Source organism: Macrosteles quadrilineatus, unplaced genomic scaffold (genome assembly GCF_028750875.1).
Source record: "Macrosteles quadrilineatus isolate MER2022 unplaced genomic scaffold, UCM_ALF_1.0 Scaffold_8__2_contigs__length_117827958, whole genome shotgun sequence".
In the NCBI taxonomy this organism is placed as follows: Eukaryota; Metazoa; Arthropoda; class Insecta; order Hemiptera; family Cicadellidae; genus Macrosteles; species Macrosteles quadrilineatus.
In genome coordinates this window covers 45,594,724-45,622,171 of record NW_026542601.1, presented here as the reverse complement: position 1 = coordinate 45,622,171, position 27,448 = coordinate 45,594,724, and the positions used below count along the sequence as shown (strand labels likewise).

Genomic DNA, 27,448 nt, shown 5'->3' with positions numbered 1-27,448 from the left:
AGGATGTGAACTGTTCCCCTCAGAAACCATCGATATTGCGTAATATCACCGGTTAATTAATAAGGGAAAAACTACCATTCCATTTTTCCTTCCAAAAATAATCTGGTGGCTGCAATTTGTTTACATATTTCAAAAGATATTCTGGAGTCATTCTCAGTGCGGTAAAAATGAGTGATGTACATGATGACGTCACTATACCACGGCGACGCCTGAAGGCCTGTAGTGTGGAGAGGGTGGAAGGGGAAGAAGGGGAAGATAGCGCAACAATGCGCCGCGTCGTCGTCAAGTCACCTGATAAACGTAATGTCACTCTCGATGCTGTTATCTACCGCCAGGTGATAACACGGCGACAAAGACATGCCGAGGTAATACAGTGCAGTTATTCTTACGTTGTGGAGTCAGTGACCTGACTAGTATAGTGAATAGCTTGGCATTAGTGGTTACAAGTGTAGGCAATTCAACATTAGTGGGTTACAAAATGAACGGGGACTAGTATACGTCACTGTGTTTCAAAATTAAAATACTTATTTAACATGTCACCAATTCGGAATAGATCTGACAATGCGTCAAAACTATGTTTAAAATATGTAACCTCCCTCGACTTGCAAGCTGCATCCTTCAACTAACTGTTGCTTACTTTGAAACATTTGCATGTACGTCACCAGCTCGTTAACTACCGCTACAAAGACTGGACGTTACGGCGGGCGGACGTGTCGCCAATTAACTAAGTCTTGACACCGCAGTTGTCACAGTCCGTCGATTGTGGACAGAAATAATCGCGACACAAAGCTCTAATGATCTGAGTTGACGGATAGGAGACGTTCTTGCCCGTTTATTATTGTGGAGATGCGGAACATCAAGGGTTTTTTGTTTCTTCTCCACTAAAATTGACTTGGATTGTAATGATTTTGATAGGGATTAAGATGGTGGAGGTTTAGAAGGGCGATTTGGGATGAAAAAGTAGCAGAAACCATTCAAATCGTGTATGTATGAATATTGTGGAAAACTATCATAAGAATGGGCTTAAGGGTAGGATTGGTTTGATATTATGTCGAGTTACAAATTTATGGTTTCTTGATTAAACTATTATTGAAACGCCTTCTAAAAAAATTACACCATAGATTTATGTTCAGTATCATTGGCCAATTAATACATGGGTTTGCTGCTACAAAGAACACACATGTTTTGATTAAAATCAATCGCTCTAAATCAAAAGCACTTACTATACAAATTATATTTGCCATCGTATAACGCTGGGGACAACGTACTAAATGCAATACATTTATGTTGTGAACCTACTACAGTAGAGAGAAAATGTAATAATTATATTTGCTTTTTTGCGCCTTTATTGGTGAAAGAAAATGCATAACTTACAAAACTCTTCTTTAAGAAATACATTGTTATTTTATTAAGTAGTCGAGTGAGATCCTGTCTTGTAAAATCTGATGAGAGCTCCGAGAGCTGTCTTACAAAGAGATTATAAATCTTTGATGCGACATCAGCTAATGTAAAAGTTGTTTGTTGTTGAAATACTAAAACGTTTTGTTCATCAATTAATCAACCACAAAATATACACTCAACAAAATGCTCCCTACAAAAACAAAAAATACGTGTATCTAAATAGTTATTTTATAGGTTTGTGAAAACTATACTCGCGGTGGATAAATAAACATATTCAAACTTCAAAACTGTAGCTGTTGATATACAATTGCCTATAATGTTATATGTCACTGTTGGTGTAGACGTTGTCCGTTGTACTGTGTGTCACTCTTTGTCAGTGGTCCAGTAATGTAGGATCCTCTTGACAGTTATACACACAATTAGCACACATTATCTGTCAGTGGTGGTGTAGACGTTGTACATTGTACAGTCAAATCAAATAAAATCAAATCAAATCAGTGTGTCACTCTTTGTCAGTGGTCCAGTAATGTAGGATCCTCTTGACAGTTATACACACAATTAGCACACATTATCTGTCACTGTTGGTGTAGACGTTGTCCGTTGTACAGTGTGTCACTCTTTGTCAGTGGTCCAGTAATGTAGGATCCTCTTGACAGTTATAGACACAATTAGCACACATTATCTGTCACTGGTGGTGTAGACGTTGTCCGTTGTACAGTGTGTCACTCTTTGTCAGTGGTCCAGTAATGTAGGATCCTTTTGACAGTTATACACACAATTAGCACACATTATCTGTCACTGGTGGTGTAGACGTTGTACGTTGTACAGTGTGTCACTCTTTGTCAGTGGTCCAGTAATGTAGGATCCTTTTGACAGTTATACACACAATTAGCACACATTATCTGTCACTGGTGGTGTAGACGTTGTACGTTGTACAGTGTGTCACTCTTTGTCAGTGGTCCAGTAATGTAGGATCCTTTTGACAGTTATACACACAATTAGCACACATTATCTGTCACTGGTGGTGTAGACGTTGTACGTTGTACAGTGTGTCACTCTTTGTCAGTGGTCCAGTAATGTAGGATCCTTTTGACAGTTATAGACACAATTAGCACACATTATCTGTCACTGTTGGTGTAGACGTTGTTCGTTGTACAGTGTGTCACTCTTTGTCAGTGGTCCAGTAATGTAGGATCCTCTTGACAGTTATAGACACAATTAGCACACATTATCTGTCACTGGTGGTGTAGACGTTGTCCGTTGTACAGTGTGTCACTCTTTGTCAGTGGTCCAGTAATGTAGGATCCTCTTGACAGTTATACACACAATTAGCACACATTATCTGTCACTGTTGGTGTAGACGTTGTCCGTTGTACAGTGTGTCACTCTTTGTCAGTGGTCCAGTAATGTAGGATCCTCTTGACAGTTATAGACACAATTAGCACACATTATCTGTCACTGGTGGTGTAGACGTTGTCCGTTGTACAGTGTGTCACTCTTTGTCAGTGGTCCAGTAATGTAGGATCCTTTTGACAGTTATACACACAATTAGCACACATTATCTGTCACTGGTGGTGTAGACGTTGTACGTTGTACAGTGTGTCACTCTTTGTCAGTGGTCCAGTAATGTAGGATCCTTTTGACAGTTATACACACAATTAGCACACATTATCTGTCACTGGTGGTGTAGACGTTGTACGTTGTACAGTGTGTCACTCTTTGTCAGTGGTCCAGTAATGTAGGATCCTTTTGACAGTTATACACACAATTAGCACACATTATCTGTCACTGGTGGTGTAGACGTTGTACGTTGTACAGTGTGTCACTCTTTGTCAGTGGTCCAGTAATGTAGGATCCTTTTGACAGTTATAGACACAATTAGCACACATTATCTGTCACTGTTGGTGTAGACGTTGTTCGTTGTACAGTGTGTCACTCTTTGTCAGTGGTCCAGTAATGTAGGATCCTCTTGACAGTTATAGACACAATTAGCACACATTATCTGTCACTGGTGGTGTAGACGTTGTCCGTTGTACAGTGTGTCACTCTTTGTCAGTGGTCCAGTAATGTAGGATCCTTTTGACAGTTATACACACAATTAGCACACATTATCTGTCACTGGTGGTGTAGACGTTGTACGTTGTACAGTGTGTCACTCTTTGTCAGTGGTCCAGTAATGTGGGATCCTCTTGACAGTTATAGACACAATTGGCACATATTATCTGTCAGTGCTGGTGTAGACGTTGTACATTGTACATTGTGTAGCTCTGTGTCAGTGGTCCAGTAATGTAGGATCCTCTTGACAGTTATACACACAATTAGCACACATTATCTGTCACTGTTGGTGTAGACGTTGTCCGTTGTACAGTGTGTCACTCTTTGTCAGTGGTCCAGTAATGTAGGATCCTCTTGACAGTTATAGACACAATTAGCACACACATTATCTGTCACTGGTGGTGTAGACGTTGTACGTTGTACAGTGTGTCACTCTTTGTCAGTGGTCCAGTAATGTGGGATCCTCTTGACAGTTATAGACACAATTAGCACATATTATCTGTCACTGGTGGTGTAGACGTTGTACATTGTACATTGTGTAGCTCTGTGTCAGTGGTCCAGTAATGTAGGATCCTCTTGACAGTTATACACACAATTAGCACACATTATCTGTCACTGTTGGTGTAGACGTTGTCCGTTGTACAGTGTGTCACTCTTTGTCAGTGGTCCAGTAATGTAGGATCCTCTTGACAGTTATAGACACAATTAGCACACATATTATCTGTCACTGTTGGTGTAGACGTTGTACATTGTAGAGCTCTCTGTCAGTGGTCCAGTAATGTAGGATTCTCTTGACAGTTATAGACACAATTAGCACACATCTGTCATTGGTGATGTAGACGTTGTACATTGTACAGTGTGTAGTTCTGTGTCAGTGGTCCAGTAATGTATGATCCTATTGACAGTTATAGACACAATTAGCACACATTATCTGTCATTGGTGATGTAGACGTTGTACGTTGTATAGTGTGTAGTTATGTGTCAGTGCTCCAGTAATGTGGGATCCTCTTGACAGTTATAGACACAATTAGCACACATTATCTGTCAGTGGTGGTGTAGACGTTGTACATTGTACAATGTGATATTGTTACAAATTTGGCTCGCGGTACTATATTTTGTAACACTGAACGCAATTTCTGTCTTCATTGTTTACATTTTTTATATTTTTCAAAGACAATCTTTCACAACTGTCTTTGAGTGTCAAGCAGTTGCATTTAATAAAGAAATCGAAGGAGATAATGAAGAAAGTGCGAACGATGCAGCGACGGGTGGCGAGTGGGGTCAAGTATTTGATCCGAGGCATGTTCTTATTGCGTTCTCTCTCTTTCACACACACACACATTTTCATCTCTCACTCACACCATCACACAGAGGTCGAGATGGCGACCTTACGCCTTGCAGTTTGGCGTAACTTTCACCATTTTTCCTTTAACACTTTTAGTTGAAACCTCGTGTCCTTTTCCTTTGTTTGCACGATTACACATTGCATCTAAAACACATTCATCTCCCTGGGATATATTTTTGGTTTAGTTCAAAAGTTTCTAGTACCTAATGATAACTGTTTGATACGGTAAAACATTCCAGATACGGATAACTAACGCAAAATTTCTTCCTTAGTGTCAGTAGTCTCAGATCGATTGCGGGGGTTCAGTCGTATTTCCCCTTCGTGAGCGTGTTGCGGGTAATGCTGATATACCGTGTAGATTGCGCCACCGTGCCTCCCTTACTTATGAATATTCTAGGTAAATAACCCATGGAAATGTGTATTTGTCGCCACCCCAGCGTGCAAAGTGCAACTGGACGATAAAATTTAATTGTTTTTTACTCTTATTGTTAACAGTTCACGAACTATTCGTGTTGGTGAGTCATTTCCTTTCATGTCAATACGAAATTGAATCCGTTGGCTCACCTGGAATAACCGCTATTGACGCTTTGATTATTCCCGCATTAAAAAAAACTATTGTTTCCCCAAAGCTTACTCATAGTTTTTACATGAAGGGTTGGATTGTGTAAATGAGGCATACTTGAATGTTCGTGATCGTGATGTGGTTGCTGTTATTTTTAGTTAGATTTTGAAATACTCTACATACGATTTTCATTCTGCAATAGAGATGCTTGACCCATCAGTGTTAGTAAGCAAAATTTGTCCATGTTCACCGTTGATATGCATAACTGCCTCCTCAATGTACACTAGTTGTACGAAATCAAAGGAAATTTGTTCTTGTGCCAACAATTACCAAAAACAAAACGACTGTGTAATGTAGATTGATACTGAAACAGTTACCTATTTTATTACCTGTACTGTACAAGCGGTTACAGAGTCGATACATGTTTGCATGTGGATTGTGTGTCTGCTGTATGCTGTTTATAACATGGGTTCACAACCACTGCATGGTAGTCCAGTACATTCAGACGGTTGCAGTGTTAGTGTCAACCGCATGTTGTTTGTGTAATGTCTTCTTGTATTTCACTCTTTGTCCCTGAAAGTTGATATTCAAGTCGACCTTAGTGGTGCAGACGTCTGCGCTTGTGCAACTACGTAGCTTTATAGAGGGGTACAATTTTAAAACTATCTGGTCGTTAAATTATCAATAGCTACTATAGTTTCTCAAACTTTTAAGCTTTTAACTGTACACTAGTTTTTGTTGTTCATTATTGTCTGCGTACTATTTATGTTTTATTGTTAACAGGCTGTTTCAAACAAATAACAACCCTATGTACATCGTTTTTATACGTTTATAACTACAAATCCAGATTTAAATTTAATTACGGTCGCACAAATAAAACATTCTTTATTATGATAAGCATAATTAATAGTGAACCATAGTTATGTTTGATAAGCTATCTGTAGGCCGATAATAAAAATATACCAAAATATACAATAAATATTTTACCTAGCTCCTACGGGTTTTAAATCTATATGGTCAATTTGCTTCAAGGCAAATTCATCAGCATGCAAGACTGGTATCGCCAATAATTCCTGCGTCCGACAATTTCACGGAATCGGACGTTTTGCAAACGTTTCTACGTCCCCTCCCCTCGTCTGGACTCCTCTGATATGAAAATCCGCCACAAGTTGTGTACTTAAAAGTTCTCGACGGTCTGAAGCTTAAATCATAACGCTTGCGGCTCCTTTTGTTGCGGCCCAGCCCAGCTCGTTTCAAATCATCTCTCTCCCCAATTTCAACCGTTCCTCGACAGTTTTCTACTCAATGTCTCCGTTTTCACGGCGTTTAAACGCATTCGCACACATTTCAGGTGCGTTTGTGAACATGTTTTATTGTGTGGACATTTTAAAAACTGCGTTGTCCTATATTTTTGTTTGTTTAATTCTACGCCTATGTTGATGTACATGGACAAAGATGTACTATATATATATTTTTTAATATCCGTCAACTCATAAGTCCTAAACACTTTTCAACTTAAATTCAATTATTGTTTATTTTAGTTAATTGTATAACAATGTTTTATTCATCGATTGATTTGTGATAAACCAATTAGCGTATTTAGCATTTCTTGTACAGAATGTGTTGTAAAGTTTGTTTGCGCTTATGTGACACATAAGCGCATGTTAAAATTGACACAGTCTGTTGCATGTACGCACGGCTGAAGGAAAATAAATGATTCTGCGCGTTTTTGCCATTTGCGCGTAAATAGATGATACGTTTTGATGAAGAGGCTATTATCAGGGTTGAACTTTGAGGGTGTTCAAGGAGCGATGTCCATTAGTCCCAGCTTCTGAATATTCTCTTTGAATTATCCTCCCCGCCCCCGCCCCCCTGCCGGGCTACAGACGTGGCCAAATCTGTTTTTACGCAGGTGTTTAGGTTATCGGGTCTGTGTTAAGGTGTTAGGTTTGTCTATTGTTAACATTCAACCCTTTATCAAGTTGCAACGCCGCGTGGGGTTACGGAAGGCAATACGAAACACCTACAAGTCAGTATAATTAATTAAGTTATATTGGTTTGATAATAATAATGGTGTCTGCTGGACATTAATGGGAAAGGGGGCAGTTAAAACGAACTCGCTTGAAATCTAATAATCCTTTTATGGACAAAACTAACCGTAAATTATGAAATTTGAGTCTTCACAATTTGTTCGACCTACACCTCTGCTGTATTTTCCAGTTGTATACTTACCATGTTTAACGTGTTTAATTTTTAACACATATTAAAAATTCGTATATTGAAAAGACGCTAATAGTAAAGTGCAGTATACCACTGTATTATGTTTTTTATTGTACATCATCAGGAACATAAAGACGTAAATGTATTTCTGTACCTAGCTGATGTACAATTGTGTGCTACATCTAACTATATCCACATTGCGATATTCATGGTTCTCAGTTATCCGACCCTGAGTTTAACCGTGCGGTCTCCGCGCTAGGTGTAGCGTTGCATCTGGGAGGTTTTTGTCCGAATTATTAATGGAGCCAAAACCACTAATGACTAGCACTGAGAGTGTGCAAATCCAGGCTCTAGTTAATAATAAATCAACTAGCATCGTATCTCATCCCTCCCCCCTCCCTCTTCACCGCTAGGTGTGCTGCAGAGTGAAGAAAACTGCGGGTTTATCCACTTGTTGATTGATCTTTATCTCCTCAGGATTAGTTTGTTTTCGTTTTACATGATTAAAGATCATGTACGATATTGTTAGAATTTTCAACATATCCATTATTTCAAAAGCATTTTGCAGTAGCAACATGCTTCACTCAATGCAATACTTTTTTAATATCCAGTTTTTTACTTGGTTTCGGTTCATTTTGAGGTGTACATTTGCATTATCCGTATTATTAGTATCTGATTTTAACTGACACCTGGAAGTGGAACATTCTCTTATTGGTCCGTAATCTGAACCGTTCTCTCGTAGCCTACAAAATGTGGATCTGGTAAAAATCATAATAATATAAGAAATCAGAAAATAGTCTTGGATCTTGTGTAGCACAGATTGGCTCCGGAAGTTTACTACGTAATCATAATGTAATGTAATGCATATCTTCCACAAATTATAATTTTATAAATTTATACAGCCTTTGATTTTTGCACCTTTAATTCACAAAGATCAACTGTATCGAATTGTGTAGTCATAAAAAATTAAGGTAATCTCCGACTCGACTGCTAACTTTAACAAAATGCTGTCAGAATGTTGGACAGACAGACAGACAGACACTGAGTTAGTGAGTACTGACTAGATGGCGACGGGCTGTCGCAGCTGGTCACGTGTTCTTCTCGATCAATGTGTTACCATACCATGGCGACTAGTCACGCTCACTTGCGACTATCACATCGCATTGTATCGATATATATCCGAATAGTGGTGTATTGTGTTGACTGTTGGACAGACAGACAGACACTGAGATCGAGATGGTGACGAGCTGTCGCAGCTGGTCACGTGGTGGTCTGTTCGATCAATGTGTTACCATACCATGGCGACTAGTCACGCTCACTTGCGACTATCACATCGCATTGTATCGATATATACATCCGAATAGCCGTGTGTTGTGTGGATTGTTGGACAGACAGACAGACACTGAGATCGAGATGGCGACGAGCTGTCGAAGCTGGTCACGTGGCCTGCTCGATCAATGTGTTACCATGGTGACTAGTCACGCACACTTGCGACTATCGCATCGCATTGTATCGATATATATCCGAATAGTCGTGTATTGTGTTGACTGTTGGACAGACAGGCAGACACTGAGATGGCGTCGAGCTGTCGCAGCTGGTCACGTGGTCTGCTCGATCAATGTGTTACCATGGTGACTAGTCACGCACACTTGCGACTATCGCATCGCATTGTATCGATATATATCCGAATAGTCGTGTATTGTGTTGACTGTTGGACAGACAGGCAGACACTGAGATGGCGTCGAGCTGTCGCAGCTGGTCACGTGGTCTGCTCGATCAATGTGTTACCATGGCGACTAGTCACGCACACTTGCGACTATCGCATCGCATTGTATCGATATATATCCGAATAGCTGTGTATTGTGTTGACTGTTGGACAGACAGGCAGACACTGAGATGGCGTCGAGCTGTCGCAGCTGGTCACGTGGCCTGCTCGATCAATGTGTTACCATGGTGACTAGTCACGCACACTTGCGACTATCGCATCGCATTGTATCGATATATATCCGAATAGTCGTGTATTGTGTTGACTGTTGGACAGACAGGCAGACACTGAGATGGCGACGAGCTGTCGCAGCTGGTCACATGGCCTGCTCGATCAATGTGTTACCATGGTGACTAGTCACGCACACTTGCGACTATCGCATCGCATTGTATCGATATATATCCGAATAGTCGTGTATTGTGTTGACTGTTGGACAGACAGGCAGACACTGAGATGGCGACGAGCTGTCGCAGCTGGTCACGTGGTCTGCTCGATCAATGTGTTACCATGGTGACTAGTCACGCACACTTGCGACTATCGCATCGCATTGTATCGATATATATCCGAATAGTCGTGTATTGTGTTGACTGTTGGACAGACAGGCAGACACTGAGATGGCGACGAGCTGTCGCAGCTGGTCACGTGGTCTGCTCGATCAATGTGTTACCATGGTGACTAGTCACGCACACTTGCGACTATCGCATCGCATTGTATCGATATATATCCGAATAGTCGTGTATTGTGTTGACTGTTGGACAGACAGGCAGACACTGAGATGGCGACGAGCTGTCGCAGCTGGTCACATGGCCTGCTTGATCAATGTGTTACCATGGTGACTAGTCACGCACACTTGCGACTATCGCATCGCATTGTATCGATATATATCCGAATAGTCGTGTATTGTGTTGACTGTTGGACAGACAGGCAGACACTGAGATGGCGTCGAGCTGTCGCAGCTGGTCACGTGGTCTGCTCGATCAATGTGTTACCATGGCGACTAGTCACGCACACTTTCGACTATCGCATCGCATTGCATTATGTGCGAAACGACGGTGTGTCAGTAGTAGTTCTTTCGGTTTAGTTTTGACGATTGAGCAGGAACGTTTGACCTGTCAAGGTGTTAAGAGCCATCCGATCTAATATGTTTAAGTTTTGAAGTAGTTATTATTGGTTTTTACCTTAATGAATCCTCCACTACTTTTTTATTACTTTTTAATAGTAAATACAGTAAAGTATCTATTCCAATTTTTATCAGATTTACTTGTAACGGTGAAATATAACAATGACATATTAGTTTCAGGCGGTTTTTTTTTGTTAATTTAATCATTTTAACTTGATTGAATAAAATGAAATAAAGGCGATTTGTATAGATATGGCACTACGTCACACACATCACTAACACCTTAATTTGCTTAGAATCGCTTGAATGGTTTCTACTTGATCATATTTTCTTGTGACTAATACAGTATTCTACTTCTATAGTGTATAGTCAACATATACTTGTTTTGTTTGTTAGTGTCTGTCACACAATCGTCTTTGATCAGACCAGATGGTGGGCCAGACAATAAGTTGTAAGGATGCGACTGTAGTGACCGGTGTAACGGTGTTTGAACATTCGTCTCACGATCTCGCTATATCCTCCCTAGCATCCATCACTGCACACACCACCACAATCCATCGCCCACACACGCACACTCGCTCACGCCACCACGTCACTGGTCACTGTACTAACGATGAGAAATGTGCCTCGGACCACCACAGAATCTTGTTTAACTCGTGGCTGGCTGGACCTGGCTACGATAGTTTAGTCCCAAAGATGACCAAATACGTAAAATGTGATTCTCGCCGTTGGAATACAATCTCTGAATTATATTTTTACTTCTATGATGCGCCGTTGAAATTTGGTTTGAACTTAATTTCAGTGAAAAGGTTTTAGAAGCACGCTATACTATAGTCCGTATGATGGAACCTGTCTCCTAACCTCATCTACCTGCGGATTCGACAATGGTTTTCCCGGGCCAGTCCCAGGTAGACGAAGGGTCAGTATACAGGTATACATACTATAATTTACCGCAATTCAACATACTTCCTTTACAATTTTTTACAGCCTATACCATTTCAGACTCGGCTTATCCTTGGGAAGAACGTGAAATCATGCGTTCTATGACTGCATACAAGCAAAGCATTAGTCTTGAGCATGGAACGCCTGTAATACATCACATTCGATCAAGGGTAACATACAGTCCGGGATGTAAGTCCTACATGCCTCCAGTGACGTGCTAATTGGGTATTGACTGCATAAGTCACTGAGATCTAATTGGGTATTAACTGTCTTAAGTCTTCGAATAGACTAACCAGGATCTGTAACACAGATTTGTGTCATTATTTTGTGTGTTTGCCGCATAACATCATGCTCAAGCCTGGATCATCCGACTTTCATTTAAATTTATGACCATTTCTATCATTAGACTTTGAATTGTATTTTTTTGCAACCTAGATATTTACAGAATATCTAGATCTTTACAGAATATCAAATTGTACCCTAAACGGGGCCGTTTTAAGGTATACTAGCTGTTGGGCCCACTCTTCGCTCGGGCAATTTTTTGAAAAATAAATTAGAAATGCAGCTGTAAAAACTTTGATTAATCTGTTGACTGGCGTACTTGATACAATCATTGAGATACCTTCCTATCCGATTGCATAAAGAAGGCATGAACCTTTTTCCATATAAAGAGACGTCCAAACGCCACCAAAAAGGTGTAGGTAGGTACTTTTTTCATAAAGTAAAAATCCCAGATACATATTTCTAAATTAACTACCCAAAACTTTGCACACATATTTCAAGGACCTAGGGAAAATTATACCAAAAGTCATATGAGGCAAGCTCTAGCGGCAATTAGTGAAAACAGGGTACCTTTTTTGGTGCTTGGATAAAATCTCGAGAACCGTTGGTCAGAGTCAAAATTGACTGAATACCAAATAAAAGATCATTAAATTTTCAAAAAAAATTATATTTACACTTTTATTTTATTCCCAATGGTTACCGAGTTTATAGGGCGCTAAAATATGGCGTTTTTTCCCCCAACGAAACACCTACTTTAGTTTGCACTACTGTTCGCACCCTGACAGTTTGAGGCTAGTATGAGCTGGTTGTGTTTTGAAAGTAAAATCGTCAAGGTTGTAGGTTGTAGCAGCCGAGCAGTCCTAGTTCTGAGTGGAACCAAACACCAGATCGATACAGTCAGCTCTAATCTGATCCAGGCACGGCAGCGCATTGTCACTAAATAAACCTCTTATCAGTTAATGAAAGGCCTGGCATGCGGCATGGCACACGGACTTGGCGTAGAAACAGAAACTTTCCTACTGCTACCCTGGAAATGTTAAATAAGTTTAGTTTGAGTAGGTAAAATTATTAATTTTCTTGAACGAAATTCCCTCGAAATTGTTCATGATTAAATTGTCATTACTACGTAGACCGTGTTTTTTACAATACGGTGCCGTCCCGATGATAACATTGAATTTGTTTGAATATTACAACAATGTTGGGCCGTTGTCGTTCTCAACTACATCGCTCCCGCAACACCGATGTCGTCGCGATTTTAGTGGCGACAGTGGCCTGAGCATAATTCAAGTAATTTGTAAGAATGTAGTCTCCTTTAATACAGGCCGTGGTGATTGATTATGTGTGGCAACGTCGCACCGTCTTTTACAATGATAATAAAAGTAATAATAAGCGTGTAAACATAAGCATTGCGCGGACGCTCCGTTAGTTAATGCAACAGCTGTTTCAGTAGGCCGGGACCGCGGCGTTGCCACTTTTGTCTCGCCGCGGTCTTGTATAGAAGAAACTACGAAAAAAACCAACAAAGCAATGAAATTTCATAGTTGGGTTCATCCAAATTAACCGTTAGGCCTACGACTGTGCCTCCAACATCAATACATTCTGCAGTGTAGCCATATAACCCAGAGCGTGGATGCGATACTCCCTGGTGTGGATTAACGTCCTCACGGGTGAGTACTACGGCTATCCACAGTACTATCCTGAAAATTTGACCAATTCGTATATACCAAGGCAAAAGTTTTGTTCGGATTCCACTATAAACTGTAGGTCCCTTAGTTGCCATTAGCTGTATGGGCTATTGATTAACAGCTGTGACTAAGGAATATGTCGGCCTTAGTCACTAACAAGACTACAAGATCGCGCCACTCATCCTACACTCATCTCCATTCAAACTTGGCTTAAAATACCTACTTTGTATGGTCGCCATTTCATTTAAAAGTATTAAAGTTGAGTTCTAGTCGTGTCTCGTGTTGTCGTTGTCGTGACAGAGTGAAATGCCTTAACAATCGTGTAGTGTCGACCATTGATTGACCTGAACTTGTCGTGATTGGTTGGTTTTCAAGTCGTGTTAAAGGGACTTTAATAAACTATGTTACAATGTGTGGTTGAAATGTTATCAGGCTGTTCATAGCATCACATTGCCACACCTGTAAACAGTACGCAAAATAGCTCATTCCCGGTAGCTAAACCAGCCGATTTCACTGATGGGGTTTAGGGACTTTATCTTTACACCATCGATCTCTATCGTACTTGATCAATGCTAGAGTATATAGTCTGTACAAAGGGTATGATGGAACCTGTCTCCTGACCCTACATCTACCTGGGACTGGCCAGGTTCCATCATACAGACTATAGACATAGACCCAACACAGCGGCCTAGCCACTCACTGTCCACACTCACTCACACAATAGAAGCTGCATTCTAAACTCCCACAGTAACATCCCGCCTCTGCAACGCTCTACAGGTTTAAATATTTATGTTGTATGCTCTCAGAAACACTCCACACTCCACGACGAGGATGGCTACAGATGTTGTGGTCGGTTCTTGGTCTGTATTGCCACTGGTCTAATATAACAATGAAATATGCATAAAACATTATTGGATGCGTTAACGATAATACATTCTTCATAATAGAAAAGACCCCAATATTGTTATATTTTGCTTGACACTGGGGGGGAAATAATAATTTAATCAACAGAACATTTACATCATTAACCAGATGTGTAGTGTTCCAATGAAGATTCAAGATTTATGACCTTGTGTTGTGATAATTGTGTTCATTTTGTATGCTGGCCACAAGTAAACTAAACTTTAAAAATAACTATAAGAATGTAAAGTATATTTAGTCATTCACACATTAATTTAATTCCAAAGAAAAGATGACATCTTAAACTTGAACAAAATATTAAACTCAACAAAACATAAACAATAATTTTTATTTAAAACACCGAACTCACTTTTACGTTTAAGAGTTTGTTTTTGTCACGGCTTTAAGAACGCTTCCATACACGTTTTGAAAGTCTTTATAAAACATTTCTGAAGCGGAGAGATGGCACAAAAGTCACAACAAGTGGTTTTTCACTACCACTTCACTTGATTGTGCCCCAAAGTGAGTCTCCACTTCATTTTCCTCCGCAACTCAGTTTAAACTCCCTTCACACTTCTCATGCATTCACCTTTGTAGTGTGAGTGTTTCTAGTTATTATTCATTTGTTGAGCGTTTCTATGAGAAATCACTTTTTGTTGGGTGTTGTCAGTCGTCGTACCTATTTTTTAAAGCAATTTTGAATAAAACGAAATAAAATAGAGAATTGTTATGTCCCTGCTGAAGTTATCACTTGTCAAACAGATTAAAATTGTTACTTATTCTTAAATACACTCGTAATTTTATCACAAGGTAGTAGTTTTTTTTTTCAAATTTCCTTGAAGAAGGCAAAACCTAACATTAAAAACATAAACACCTGGCAATGGATAATGGTTTCATCACACTGTCCAAATAGTTTTTGATGATTGAACATTTTGAACAGCAAGTTAGGTGATTGACATTGTTCTAACAACTCTTCAGGGCAAAATAATATCCTGCGACAACAATAAAACTGAGAAAAGTCAGTAGCTTTTTGATGGTTCGAAACTGGACCCAGCTGTTTCTGTTCATTGGACTTTAAAAAATGATACTGGCTAATGAAACAGCTGATCTTAGTCAGTGACAAAGCTTTACAGGATACTCAGATGTAAACCCCATTAAAACACCACTCTATACTAATCTTTCACTCATATTTGGGAAAACACGTACCTAGGTGGCATATGCATCTCAATAATTGATAATTGATTGAATAATACAAACAAATTTTAGAACCAAGCCATTTTTTTTTTACTATGACAAAAATAATCTCCTGCTCATAGATTTACGCTGTTTAAAAGCCCCTGCTGATAAGCTGTTGTAGTTACAAACTGTGCAAATTTAAAACTATGATTTATTTTTATACTACGCAAATCCTCAGCAGTGTTTTGACCGTATCTCAATGTCTCTAAATCATACTGAACCTCTACAAAGACATCAAACAATCAAGTGGATGCCAAATATGTAGTGAAGCAGAGTGTATTGTACACCACCTGCCTCTCTCTACTAACATAGGTATGTTATAGTATCAACTACCGGTACTGATTATAGAATATGGTACATTTTATCTACAGTCAAAGGTTTCTTAAGAGGAAAATGTAGTGTACTTAGTTTTACAAAATTTATAACTTCTTATTCAATTAGTCGTTAGCGTTGAAATTGACTGCGTTATTTAGGAAACTATGAATATCAAATGTGAGAATTGTAGTTTTTTGTTTTCTTTTAAGGCGGTCGATCAATATTTATTTTCCTATGCTGCTCAGAACTTTGGAAGCCTGGGGACACCCAGACACTAGGTCAAATTTGAAATACAGACTGAATTCTGAAATGATTTTTGCTAATTTAGTCTGGTGGATTTTGATTAACGGAAAGATAGTCACATGGCACTGTAGTAAAGCTACAGGAGACAGATAAATAGGTAATGATTGAGAAACATAGTGATTCCAAAACTATAGACACTTGCTCTCAGGAATTTAATTCAATCTTTAATGTTTTAAAGGAATTTCTGTTCAGTCTGAGTTGAAAGGGAAGTTAAAATCATAATCGAATTTTATGATAAGCAGTTGCTTTTATTTATAATCCAACAATTTTTTATGTAACTTGTAAAATCGTCTCTAACACCCAACAGGGGCTCCGGCACCTCAGGTATGGTGTTGAGATGGCAGCTAATTGCCCAGGGTAGTGTTTCTTTCGTACATGGTGTGGCCCCAATAATTGGGCTCACTGTAGCTGTTTAATTAACAGCATAAATCATTGTGTAGCACCATTACAGTTAGTGCCCCCTAGAGACCCCCCTCACCCCCTCACCACCCTACAACCCTTACCTGAGCAGAAATATTCTCTCGCTTATGTTATGGCTTCATGTAAACGTGTTCCATGTTCCCTTCGTGAAAAGTTTTTCAGATGTTTCTGGGATTGTGGCTTTTACTACTTGTGTTTAAATTTCCAAGTCTTTAATTTTCTTAAATATTGTTGAAGGTATCAGTAAAACAAATATAAGCAAAAGTAATATTTTTATTTTTGCATAAAAATGCCATAATTTGCTCATTTTTCCAGTTGGGACATTTCCTTATACTTAAAGTTGTAGCATTTTTCTCCATGCTACCCTAATACTCCTCTGGCCTCAAGGCTGATAAAGCATGTATACTTTTTCATTTATGTTCAAAGTTCTTCTTTTGTTTTTGACGCTGCTTTTAGTTTCTACAGAACCTCATACTGAAATACAATCTCTGAAAACTTTTTTTCCTATGGAAAAGTAACATTTCTGATCAATTACGCTTAGGAAGCAATCCACTTGTAGTTAGAATAGATGCTACAATTAGCATCACACTTTTCCCTATACTCACTCTGCAAAACACACAAACACAAAGAAAACGAGTTGATCTGAAATATATTATATAATATATTAGTCTGATTTTATTATTAATAATAATAGACAACGAATTAAAAGAATTTCTCATAAAAAAGTTAATTTTGCAATCGATTAAGTGTTGTTTCAAGTTTGAGGGTCTGACCATTCTCCAGCAAAGCTTCAGTGTCGTCTTTATCGTCCGAGATTGGTTCATGAGAGGTTTTTGCAAATGATCAAGCCAGCGTCATGGCGAGTGTGAAGGTCTGATCTTTCTCCAGCAAAGCTTCAGTGTCGTCTTTATCATCCGAGATTGGTTCATGAGAGGTTTTTGCAAATGATCAAGCCAGCGTCATGGCGAGTGTGAAGGTCAGATCTTTCTCCAGCAAAGCTTCAGTGTCGTCTTTATCATCCGAGATTGGTTCATGAGAGGTTTTTGCAAATGATCAAGCCAGCGTCATGGCGAGTGTGAAGGTCAGATCTTTCTCCAGCAAAGCTTCAGTGTCGTCTTTATCATCCGAGATTGGTTCATGAGAGGTTTTTGCAAATGATCAAGCCAGCGTTATGGCGAGTGTGAAGGTCTGATCTTTCTCCAGCAAAGCTTCAGTGTCGTCTTTATCATCCGAGATTGGTTCATGAGAGGTTTTTGCAAATGATCAAGCCAGCGTCATGGCGAGTGTGAAGGTCAGATCTTTCTCCAGCAAAGCTTCAGTGTCGTCTTTATCATCCGAGATTGGTTCATGAGAGGTTTTTGCAAATGATCAAGCCAGCGTCATGGCGAGTGTGAAGGTCAGATCTTTCTCCAGCAAAGCTTCAGTGTCGTCTTTATCATCCGAGATTGGTTCATGACAGGTTTTTGCAAATGATCAAGCCAGCGTTATGGCGAGTGTGAAGGTCTGATCTTTCTCCAGCAAAGCTTCAGTGTCGTCTTTATCATCCGAGATTGGTTCATGAGAGGTTTTTGCAAATGATCAAGCCAGCGTCATGGCGAGTGTGAAGGTCAGATCTTTCTCCAGCAAAGCTTCAGTGTCGTCTTTATCATCCGAGATTGGTTCATGAGAGGTTTTTGCAAATGATCAAGCCAGCGTCATGGCGAGTGTGAAGGTCAGATCTTTCTCCAGCAAAGCTTCAGTGTCGTCTTTATCATCCGAGATTGGTTCATGACAGGTTTTTGCAAATGATCAAGCCAGCGTTATGGCGAGTGTGAAGGTCTGATCTTTCTCCAGCAAAGCTTCAGTGTCGTCTTTATCATCCGAGATTGGTTCATGAGAGGTTTTTGCAAATGATCAAGCCAGCGTTATGGCGAGTGTGAAGGTCTGATCTTTCTCCAGCAAAGCTTCAGTGTCGTCTTTATCATCCGAGATTGGTTCATGAGAGGTTTTTGCAAATGATCAAGCCAGCGTCATGGCGAGTGTGAAGGTCAGATCTTTCTCCAGCAAAGCTTCAGTGTCGTCTTTATCATCCGAGATTGGTTCATGAGAGGTTTTTGCAAATGATCAAGCCAGCGTCATGGCGAGTGTGAAGGTCTGATCTTTCTCCAGCAAAGCTTCAGTGTCGTCTTTATCATCCGAGATTGGTTCATGAGAGGTTTTTGCAAATGATCAAGCCAGCGTTATGGCGAGTGTGAAGGTCTGATCTTTCTCCAGCAAAGCTTCAGTGTCGTCTTTATCATCCGAGATTGGTTCATGAGAGGTTTTTGCAAATGATCAAGCCAGCGTTATGGCGAGTGTGAAGGTCTGATCTTTCTCCAGCAAAGCTTCAGTGTCGTGTTTATCATCCGAGATTGGTTCATGAGAGGTTTTTGTTTTTGCAAATGATCAAGCCAGCGTCATGGCGAGTGTGAAGGTCAGATCTTTCTCCAGCAAAGCTTCAGTGTCGTCTTTATCATCCGAGATTGGTTCATGAGAGGTTTTTGCAAATGATCAAGCCAGCGTTATGGCGAGTGTGAAGGTCTGATCTTTCTCCAGCAAAGCTTCAGTGTCGTCTTTATCATCCGAGATTGGTTCATGAGAGGTTTTTGCAAATGATCAAGCCAGCGTCATGGCGAGTGTGAAGGTCAGATCTTTCTCCAGCAAAGCTTCAGTGTCGTCTTTATCATCCGAGATTGGTTCATGAGAGGTTTTTGCAAATGATCAAGCCAGCGTTATGGCGAGTGTGAAGGTCTGATCTTTCTCCAGCAAAGCTTCAGTGTCGTCTTTATCATCCGAGATTGGTTCATGAGAGGTTTTTGCAAATGATCAAGCCAGCGTCATGGCGAGTGTGAAGGTCAGATCTTTCTCCAGCAAAGCTTCAGTGTCGTCTTTATCATCCGAGATTGGTTCATGAGAGGTTTTTGTTTTTGCAAATGATCAAGCCAGCGTCATGGCGAGTGTGAAGGTCCGATCTTTCTCCAGCAAAGCTTCAGTGTCCGTCTTTATCATCCGAGATTGGTTCATGACAGGTTTTTGCAAATGATCAAGCCAGCGTCATGGCGAGTGTAAAGGTCAGATCTTTCTCCAGCAAAGCTTCAGTGTCGTCTTTATCATCCGAGATTGGTTCATGAGAGGTTTTTGCAAATGATCAAGCCAGCGTCATGGCGAGTGTGAAGGTCAGATCTTTCTCCAGCAAAGCTTCAGTGTCGTCTTTATCATCCGAGATTGGTTCATGAGAGGTTTTTGTTTTTGCAAATGATCAAGCCAGCGTCATGGCGAGTGTGAAGGTCCGATCTTTCTCCAGCAAAGCTTCAGTGTCCGTCTTTATCATCCGAGATTGGTTCATGACAGGTTTTTGCAAATGATCAAGCCAGCGTCATGGCGAGTGTGAAGGTCAGATCTTTCTCCAGCAAAGCTTCAGTGTCGTCTTTATCATCCGAGATTGGTTCATGAGAGGTTTTTGTTTTTGCAAATGATCAAGCCAGCGTCATGGCGAGTGTGAAGGTCCGATCTTTCTCCAGCAAAGCTTCAGTGTCGTCTTTATCATCCGAGATTGGTTCATGACAGGTTTTTGCAAATGATCAAGCCAGCGTCATGGCGAGTGTGAAGGTCAGATCTTTCTCCAGCAAAGCTTCAGTGTCGTCTTTATCATCCGAGATTGGTTCATGACAGGTTTTTGCAAATGATCAAGCCAGCGTCATGGCGAGTGTGAAGGTCCGATCTTTCTCCAGCAAAGCTTCAGTGTCGTCTTTATCATCCGAGATTGGTTCATGACAGGTTTTTGCAAATGATCAAGCCAGCGTCATGGCGAGTGTGAAGGTCCGATCTTTCTCCAGCAAAGCTTCAGTGTCGTCTTTATCATCCGAGATTGGTTCATGACAGGTTTTTGCAAATGATCAAGCCAGCGTCATGGCGAGTGTGAAGGTCAGATCTTTCTCCAGCAAAGCTTCAGTGTCGTCTTTATCATCCGAGATTGGTTCATGACAGGTTTTTGCAAATGATCAAGCCAGCGTCATGGCGAGTGTGAAGGTCTGATCTTTCTCCAGCAAAGCTTCAGTGTCCGTCTTTATCATCCGAGATTGGTTCATGACAGGTTTTTGCAAATGATCAAGCCAGCGTCATGGCGAGTGTAAAGGTCAGATCTTTTCCTACAGTAGTGTTATATAGTCAATGGTAACATGCAGGCAACGTCGTATGCGCGCAAAATACGTTGGCAGCACTGGCTGTAAATCAGCTGGTCAGCTGTTGTACTGTTGTATTTGTCACTTCAAATTAAATGTTAAATTAAAAAATCACTGTGCAAAAATAGGTTATGTTTCTTCATAAATTATGGTAACAAATTATGGTTTTTCTCACTAGTTGCACAAATAACTATTCTCCACTCCAGCAAAGCTTCAGTGTCTGACTATCATCACTCACTAGTATTTAATATGTCACATTATTTTCTGCTGGAAGCCTGACGTAGTCTGTTTTGTTCCAGGGCCGGTGTAACCGGGACAAGCCACCATGCAAGTACTTCCATCCACCTCAACATCTCAAGGATCAGCTGCTGATCAACGGGAGGAATCACCTCGCGCTGAAGAATGCGCTGATGCAGCAAATGGGTCTAACGCCGGGACAGTCTCTAGTTCCGGGACAGGTGCCTACCGTGGTATGTCAGTCTTGTAGCCTAGACTGGGTCTGCTTCCACTAGGATATGTTGTCATTTACTTTTTGGTATTGAAGTAGACATCCCATAATCGATCAGATGAAGCCAATTTTTTACAAAAAAAGTCAAGGAACTTAATTTAATGATCTATTCACAGGGCACTACAATATATTTTCCCCCTCATTTTCTGTTATTGAGATAGTTGATGTCAAATAAAAGATGTTTTAGCTTATCAGTTTGACTTGGTTGGAAAGATGGCGGGTTCAACAGAAATCAGCATATATTTTTTGCTATACCAGTTTCAAGAACTAGAATTTTACCAGATTACCTTTGTTGCCTATGATTTTGAGTAGATAAAAAGATAACCTATATCCCTGAGGATTCCACACAAGCTGGTGAAATGCATAGGGTAACACAAACATCCTATCTACTCAATAACACAGGTAACAACAACAAAGGAAATCGAACAGAAATCAGCAATTTTCATCAGCGTACTCTGTTGGTAACTCAATTCAACTAAGTCCATTTTAAATCTAAAACAGGTGTCAACTTTACAGTAAAATACCCCGCCGCAGCAAACCTGCAGACTAAGCGAATTTCCATTTGCCCGAATTGAACGAGTACCTAGGTTTGCTGCTACAAGGAGGCTAATTAAGTGTGGCTTTTACTAAAACATTAGTAGCTTACTATAAAATAAATAAATTTGCCAAGTTTGATCAAAATATTTCCATAAACAAGCAAACTACAACATTTTACAATATTTTCCAAAAGAATAACATGGGAATTTTAAATTTGCAATTTTTTAAATTTTCTCCAAAACCAATAAGCGTACAAAAACACTTTGGTATATTAAATTATTTGTTTTTTTAAGCTCTTTAAAATGGTCTAGAGATTAATTGTGAAATTTTGTGTTTTGAGGGTCAAAAATGAGAAAAACCATTTTTTACCAAAAAAAAACCCCGTAAACCCCTGTTCCCATGGTCCGATCATGCTGGTTTGCGAACTCATTTAAGTTTATCCTACCTTACACCTTCAAACAAAATTTCATCAAAATCGGAGAAAAATTACCCAAGTTATCGCGTTCACGGGCGTAAACATATATAACAATTTGAACGAATAGTGTTTTTGGCCTCTAGGGACACCAAAATGAAAAAGTATATGTGATGTGGAAAGCGAATAGGGACCACTTGTCGGGAATTTTCGATTTTGAGTTATGTATATATTTAAATTCCTTATTAAATTCCGAATCAATTGGTGCAAGTCCCACGCATATATGATTTTTTTTGTTAAGGACTTTGAAATTTTGTTATGGAAAAGGGTCATTTTGAGAAAAACTGTTTTGAAAATTTCAAATACGCATAAAACCGGTGTTTTTCGTATTCAAGAAACAGTTTTGGTATCAAAAGAAAGCTTATAATGTCCTCTTTGAAAGAAATACAAATTAATTTCTTAACTCGCAATAGCTTTCATTTAAATAATTGTTTTATTGAAGCATGTCGTAAAAATTCCTTTCAGAAAAGGGACCTCTTGTCGGCCCTATGTTATTTCGCCATAAGATAAGAAAAGGTACCTCTTGTCGGGACCGCAAAAGTTGTGAGTTATTTTGTTCTTCGTGAACTGAACTTTGTTGTAGTTCTCTACATTTCCACTAGAATGCAGGACAATTCATTTTTTGGACTAAAATCTGTTTAAAGAGGGAATATTAGAAATGGGACCTCTTGTCGTTATGGCGAAATAACATTGAGCGACAAGAGGTACCTTTTCTCAGACCGTGCAGAGGCTAAAAAAATATTTATTTTGACCTTTTGCATCTTCAATTTGAGATTTTAACCGATACTGTCATGTTCTATGTTAAATAAGGTATAACAATCGATAAAAACCCAAAATTTGATATTTTTGACCTTATTACTTATTATTACTTATATCGGCCGTACTGAAAATTTTGCATCTCCGACAAGAGGTCCCTTTTCGCTTTCCACATCACATATCAGTTCCGTCTCCAGGTCTTACCTACCGTGCCACCTACGATAATAGCTACTTCCCTATAGGAATTTTTTTTTTTAATGTCAGTAAGTTGTAATTAATTCAGAGGTAAATGGTCAAAACCGTCCTAGCAACACAGAACCAAGTTTGTAAAATGTCAAGTGCAATACAAGGACTCTGTGAATTTGTGTGTTTTCAAAGATGAACATCACACAGGTTGATGAACATCACACAGTATATCTTACACTATATTAATAACTTCAACCACTCGTGTGTAAAGGAAGTTATCAACATGTTTACTGTATTGCCACCAGCATCAAACACGATTGATGTTTGTTTGATTGGAAAAAAGAGTTAAACTTGGAAAATACAGACTACTTTTGAGTACAGTAATTGCATTGCAAGGTTTGAAAAAATTATTTTTTTTTTTATTCCTCATGGGTTTTTAAACAAATTCATCAAAAATAAATTGTGTTTTTGTTAACAAATCTTAAATCTAATGTCCTCCTGATTTTTACTATTACAATGATTTAAAACTATTTCAATTAGTGAACTGAGTCTTGAATTTCATTTTAAAATCAAACTTACAAGATATTTTAGTAAAATAAACATGTTAAAGTATTTTACCTTAGATAAATAAAAGTTACTCTAAGAGGAATAAAATAAAAAAAAACTTTTATGATCTGACCTTTTTTGTCACCCATGTTTTCCTTATTTACAACAATGGCTGCTGATATTTACCACTAATTTTACATCCAATAATTGTTTTTTTATCAATTTTAAAATAGACTATCTAACTTTCATGTTTTATATTCACACTGTTTGTTAATGGTTAGTGATTTACATTATTGACCCTCTAAGTGGAAGTAGTCCCTTGCATGAAACCTGCTTTATTTTCAAAGCACATGTCTTCACCTAGCCTGATGATATTTTGTTTTATTTTATTAGTTTTTAGTTTTAAAATGGTCTTTTCATTTTCAAACAGTTGTCTTTTGAATAAAAAATGAAGATTTGTAAAGATATATCTATAGGTATAACTTATGACATAATAATTGTGAAATAAATGCCTTGGTCATAACAGCTCCAATTCTAAATGTGTTGTACCTAAAAGTTTTATAGAGTTTTTATTTAACAATCTGTGACTTCTAATCCTGTACTAGAGAATATTTTATTAGTAGGGACATTGATTGGTTGGTTATATGTGTTGAAAATACTTTCTCTAAATATTTTCATAATTCTAGTCGTTTCAAGAGTTTGTCAAAATTTTTATAAATGTTTACCATCATAGTTTATTATGTTGTTTACAAAACTGTTTCTGTCTCAACATACAAGTTTCTTGTTCAAACTCTTTTGATACTTCAAGTCTTATCATAACAAATTAACAAATATTTAACCATCCAACTAAAGTAATAACATGATTTTTTCACTGTACAAAACGAGTTATCACTAAAGGTTGTAGTATTTAAGTAAATCACTACACATATTACATATTACACCAGTCAGTTTCTGTCCCATTTTACAGTAGTCAGCTTACCAATATGTATTGCTTAGTTACTGTATGGCTTCAGATTTACTTGGCTGATATTAACCAGTAGACGGATGTGGTGTTGTCTTATTTTTGGTTGTTTTTTTTGTTTATTTAGTTTGATGTGTGTGGCGAGATCTCTTATTTGTTGTGTTCTGTTTTGTGAGGTCGGAGGCAAGTTCCAGATCCCCACCCCAGCACTGACTTTTGGGCAGCCTCAGTTAGGCCTGATGGTACAGTAGTAACTAAGCATGCTAATACACCTGCCTTTCTCTACAGACTTGCAGTCACTTGCTAAGGGTACCAACAACCAGGCCCGCTATGGGAGATAATCATGCCCCTCCACCTACATCGTGGGGGCCCTCAACAAACCTAAAACCTCTTGCACCCCTGGCCCTGCCAACAACCATTCTAATTTAGAATGAGAATCATTTGTTGTATATGTACTGTTAAAAGCCACTAAATTTGCGATTATGTTTAGAGAAATTGTACGACAAAAAGAATGATTTGGAAGCTATAATTTCGTACATTTAACTTACTTAAATCCGGGTTTTCCTAGACGCGGAAGAGGAGCGCGGAGAGCGGAGAAGCGATTAACATGGCATTTTGCTCCACTTCTAGGAAAACAATACAACTTACCTAAGACAAGAGGTGTCCGCGCTCCGCTTCCGCGCCTAGGAAAACCCGGCTTAATTTTGGAAATTTTTTTAATTTTTGTCGAAATTGAGAGTTTTTTGTTATCTACGAGAAGTAGACAATTCCAATGGAGATTGTAATACTACCCAGTTTTAACATTTCTCTCACCTATTCTGACAAAAAACTACCCTTTTATGTATTCACTAAGGTTTAAGTTCCTCCTGATCTGTGATTCTTACGTTGACGTTTGTCCAAAAAATACAACAGGGTGGTTCTTTTTCTTATTACTCTTAATCCAATGATTCCCACATTCCTCATATCTTTGGACACTTCATCTCTCAACCTCTTTTTGGGGCGCCCAGGAGGTCTTATTCCGACATGGTTTTCTTTCCACACCTGCTTTTCAATTGTTCCTTTTCTTCAAGCCTTAAAATAAGCTTCAGCTAACTATTAACTTTTTAAATACTAAAATCTGTTTCTCGGTAAAATAATTCTCTTATATTCAAAAATCTAGATCATGTTATCACATATATTGCTTAGGACCCTATGAAAACAATAACTTGTAGTGTTGCAGCGAATATCACATATAAGGAAAAAGCTATTACAGTAGTTTCCACAATAAGACCTAAACCTGGGACCAATAAAATTTTTTATTACTTTGAGTGCTGACTGCTTGCTCTCCAAATTTGGCCTTAAAACTATTCCTCACTGAATTGTTCTACAATGAGGGTTACAATAAAAAAAATTGTTTACTGTTTAGTGTATTACTATTGTATCATAGAACCTCTTAGCAAGTGATTGTGAGTACATATCCTACCAACAGTCTGTATAACATATTCATAACAGACAATTATATGGTAAGCAGAAAGTCAATATGACATATTTTCTTCGATATTTAATGAAAATCTACAAAAGTGCTTGTAGTTTCACATTAAATCAATGTAGATTCAAGCAAACTAATCTTTTAAGTTGGTCTATAAACAATTCATGTTTAAAGTAGGCCTAGGTAAAGAATGCCTATTATTTAGTGCTGAATTTGTTTTTTTATCCCTCTAAAGTTTGAAAATTAAACTTAAATTTCCTATTCTCCAATCTGTAAAAGTTTTTTTTCTCAGCTTGTTTAATATAAAATCAATTTTCTGATTGATCACTTTATAGTCTTATTTGTTGAAGTCTAATGACTAATGCAATAATACACTTTTCCTAGCTTATTACACTTAGCATGTATAGAACTATTGTAAAGTATGTTTAGAGTGAAATAAATAAATGTAGTGTACAAATCTTTTTTTCAGTTTTTATAATTTTTTTTATATTGATTGGTATAACATTTATGGAAAATTTATTATTTTTTTTATGTCTCAGTATTAAATTCAACCTGATGTTATAATTATTTAGTTTGAAAAACTATTTTGTAGGAAAATGTTTAAAAATTGTTTATATAAATATGTTAAAAAATTTATATAACATCGGCTTTTATATAATGAAGTTTATTCTGAAACAAATTTAATGTGAGACAAACCTCAGAATATAAAGTAAATTATAACTTGTTCACCATAAAGTAGGTAATTCTCACAATTTAACTATGGTTGCATGAATGCTTTTAATAGTTACCACTTAGAGCTTGGCTTAAAGCATGACTATCACAGTCTCAAGTGTCATTATTTTGCTTAACATTTAGGATCTCAATAATATTAGTTTGTCTTCTTTCACTCTATAAAGACTAATTTTCATGTTTGAGTATCTGTTTGTTTAGTTTGTAATACTTTAACTTGCAATAATCAAACCTGATGCATATAGTGTCATAACAATGGAATTTGGATGTTAATTATCATGATGATTCAATTTGGTATTATGTGTTCACAAAACTGTCTGTAACTACATTGGTATTGCATTATGTAATTTTATCCTAAAGTATATTTATCTTGTTGTTGTTCATATGCTGTTGGAAGTTTTCTATGAGTATCAGACCTGAAGATAAAATTTTTAAAATGTTTGGATACTGTTAAAATGTTAAATTAAAATGTTTTGATAATCTTTTTGTCCGTAAAAACTTACGTGGTTTAGCATTGTAAGAGAATCTTTTATGT

The 27,448-nt window shown here is 38.3% G+C and overlaps 1 protein-coding gene across 13 annotated transcripts in view; it reads left to right on the top strand.

Moving 5' to 3' along the window:
• LOC129000094 (protein muscleblind-like) overlaps window positions 1–27,448 on the top strand; it is a 596,156-nt gene that overhangs the window by 547,508 nt on the left and 21,200 nt on the right. For 10 of the 13 annotated variants that reach the window (XR_008491337.1, XM_054426982.1, XM_054426984.1 and 7 more), the window contains exons 3-4: window positions 21,050–21,220; window positions 24,893–24,958. Coding sequence is in view for 12 of the 13 variants with exons in the window: in XM_054426982.1 (XP_054282957.1) it covers window positions 21,050–21,220; window positions 24,893–24,958 (237 nt within the window). In the remaining variant the exon portion in view is untranslated. The remainder of the gene's footprint in view (window positions 1–21,049; window positions 21,221–24,892; window positions 24,959–27,448) is intronic. The other 3 variants (XM_054426985.1, XM_054426974.1, XM_054426977.1) reach the window with 1 other exon arrangement.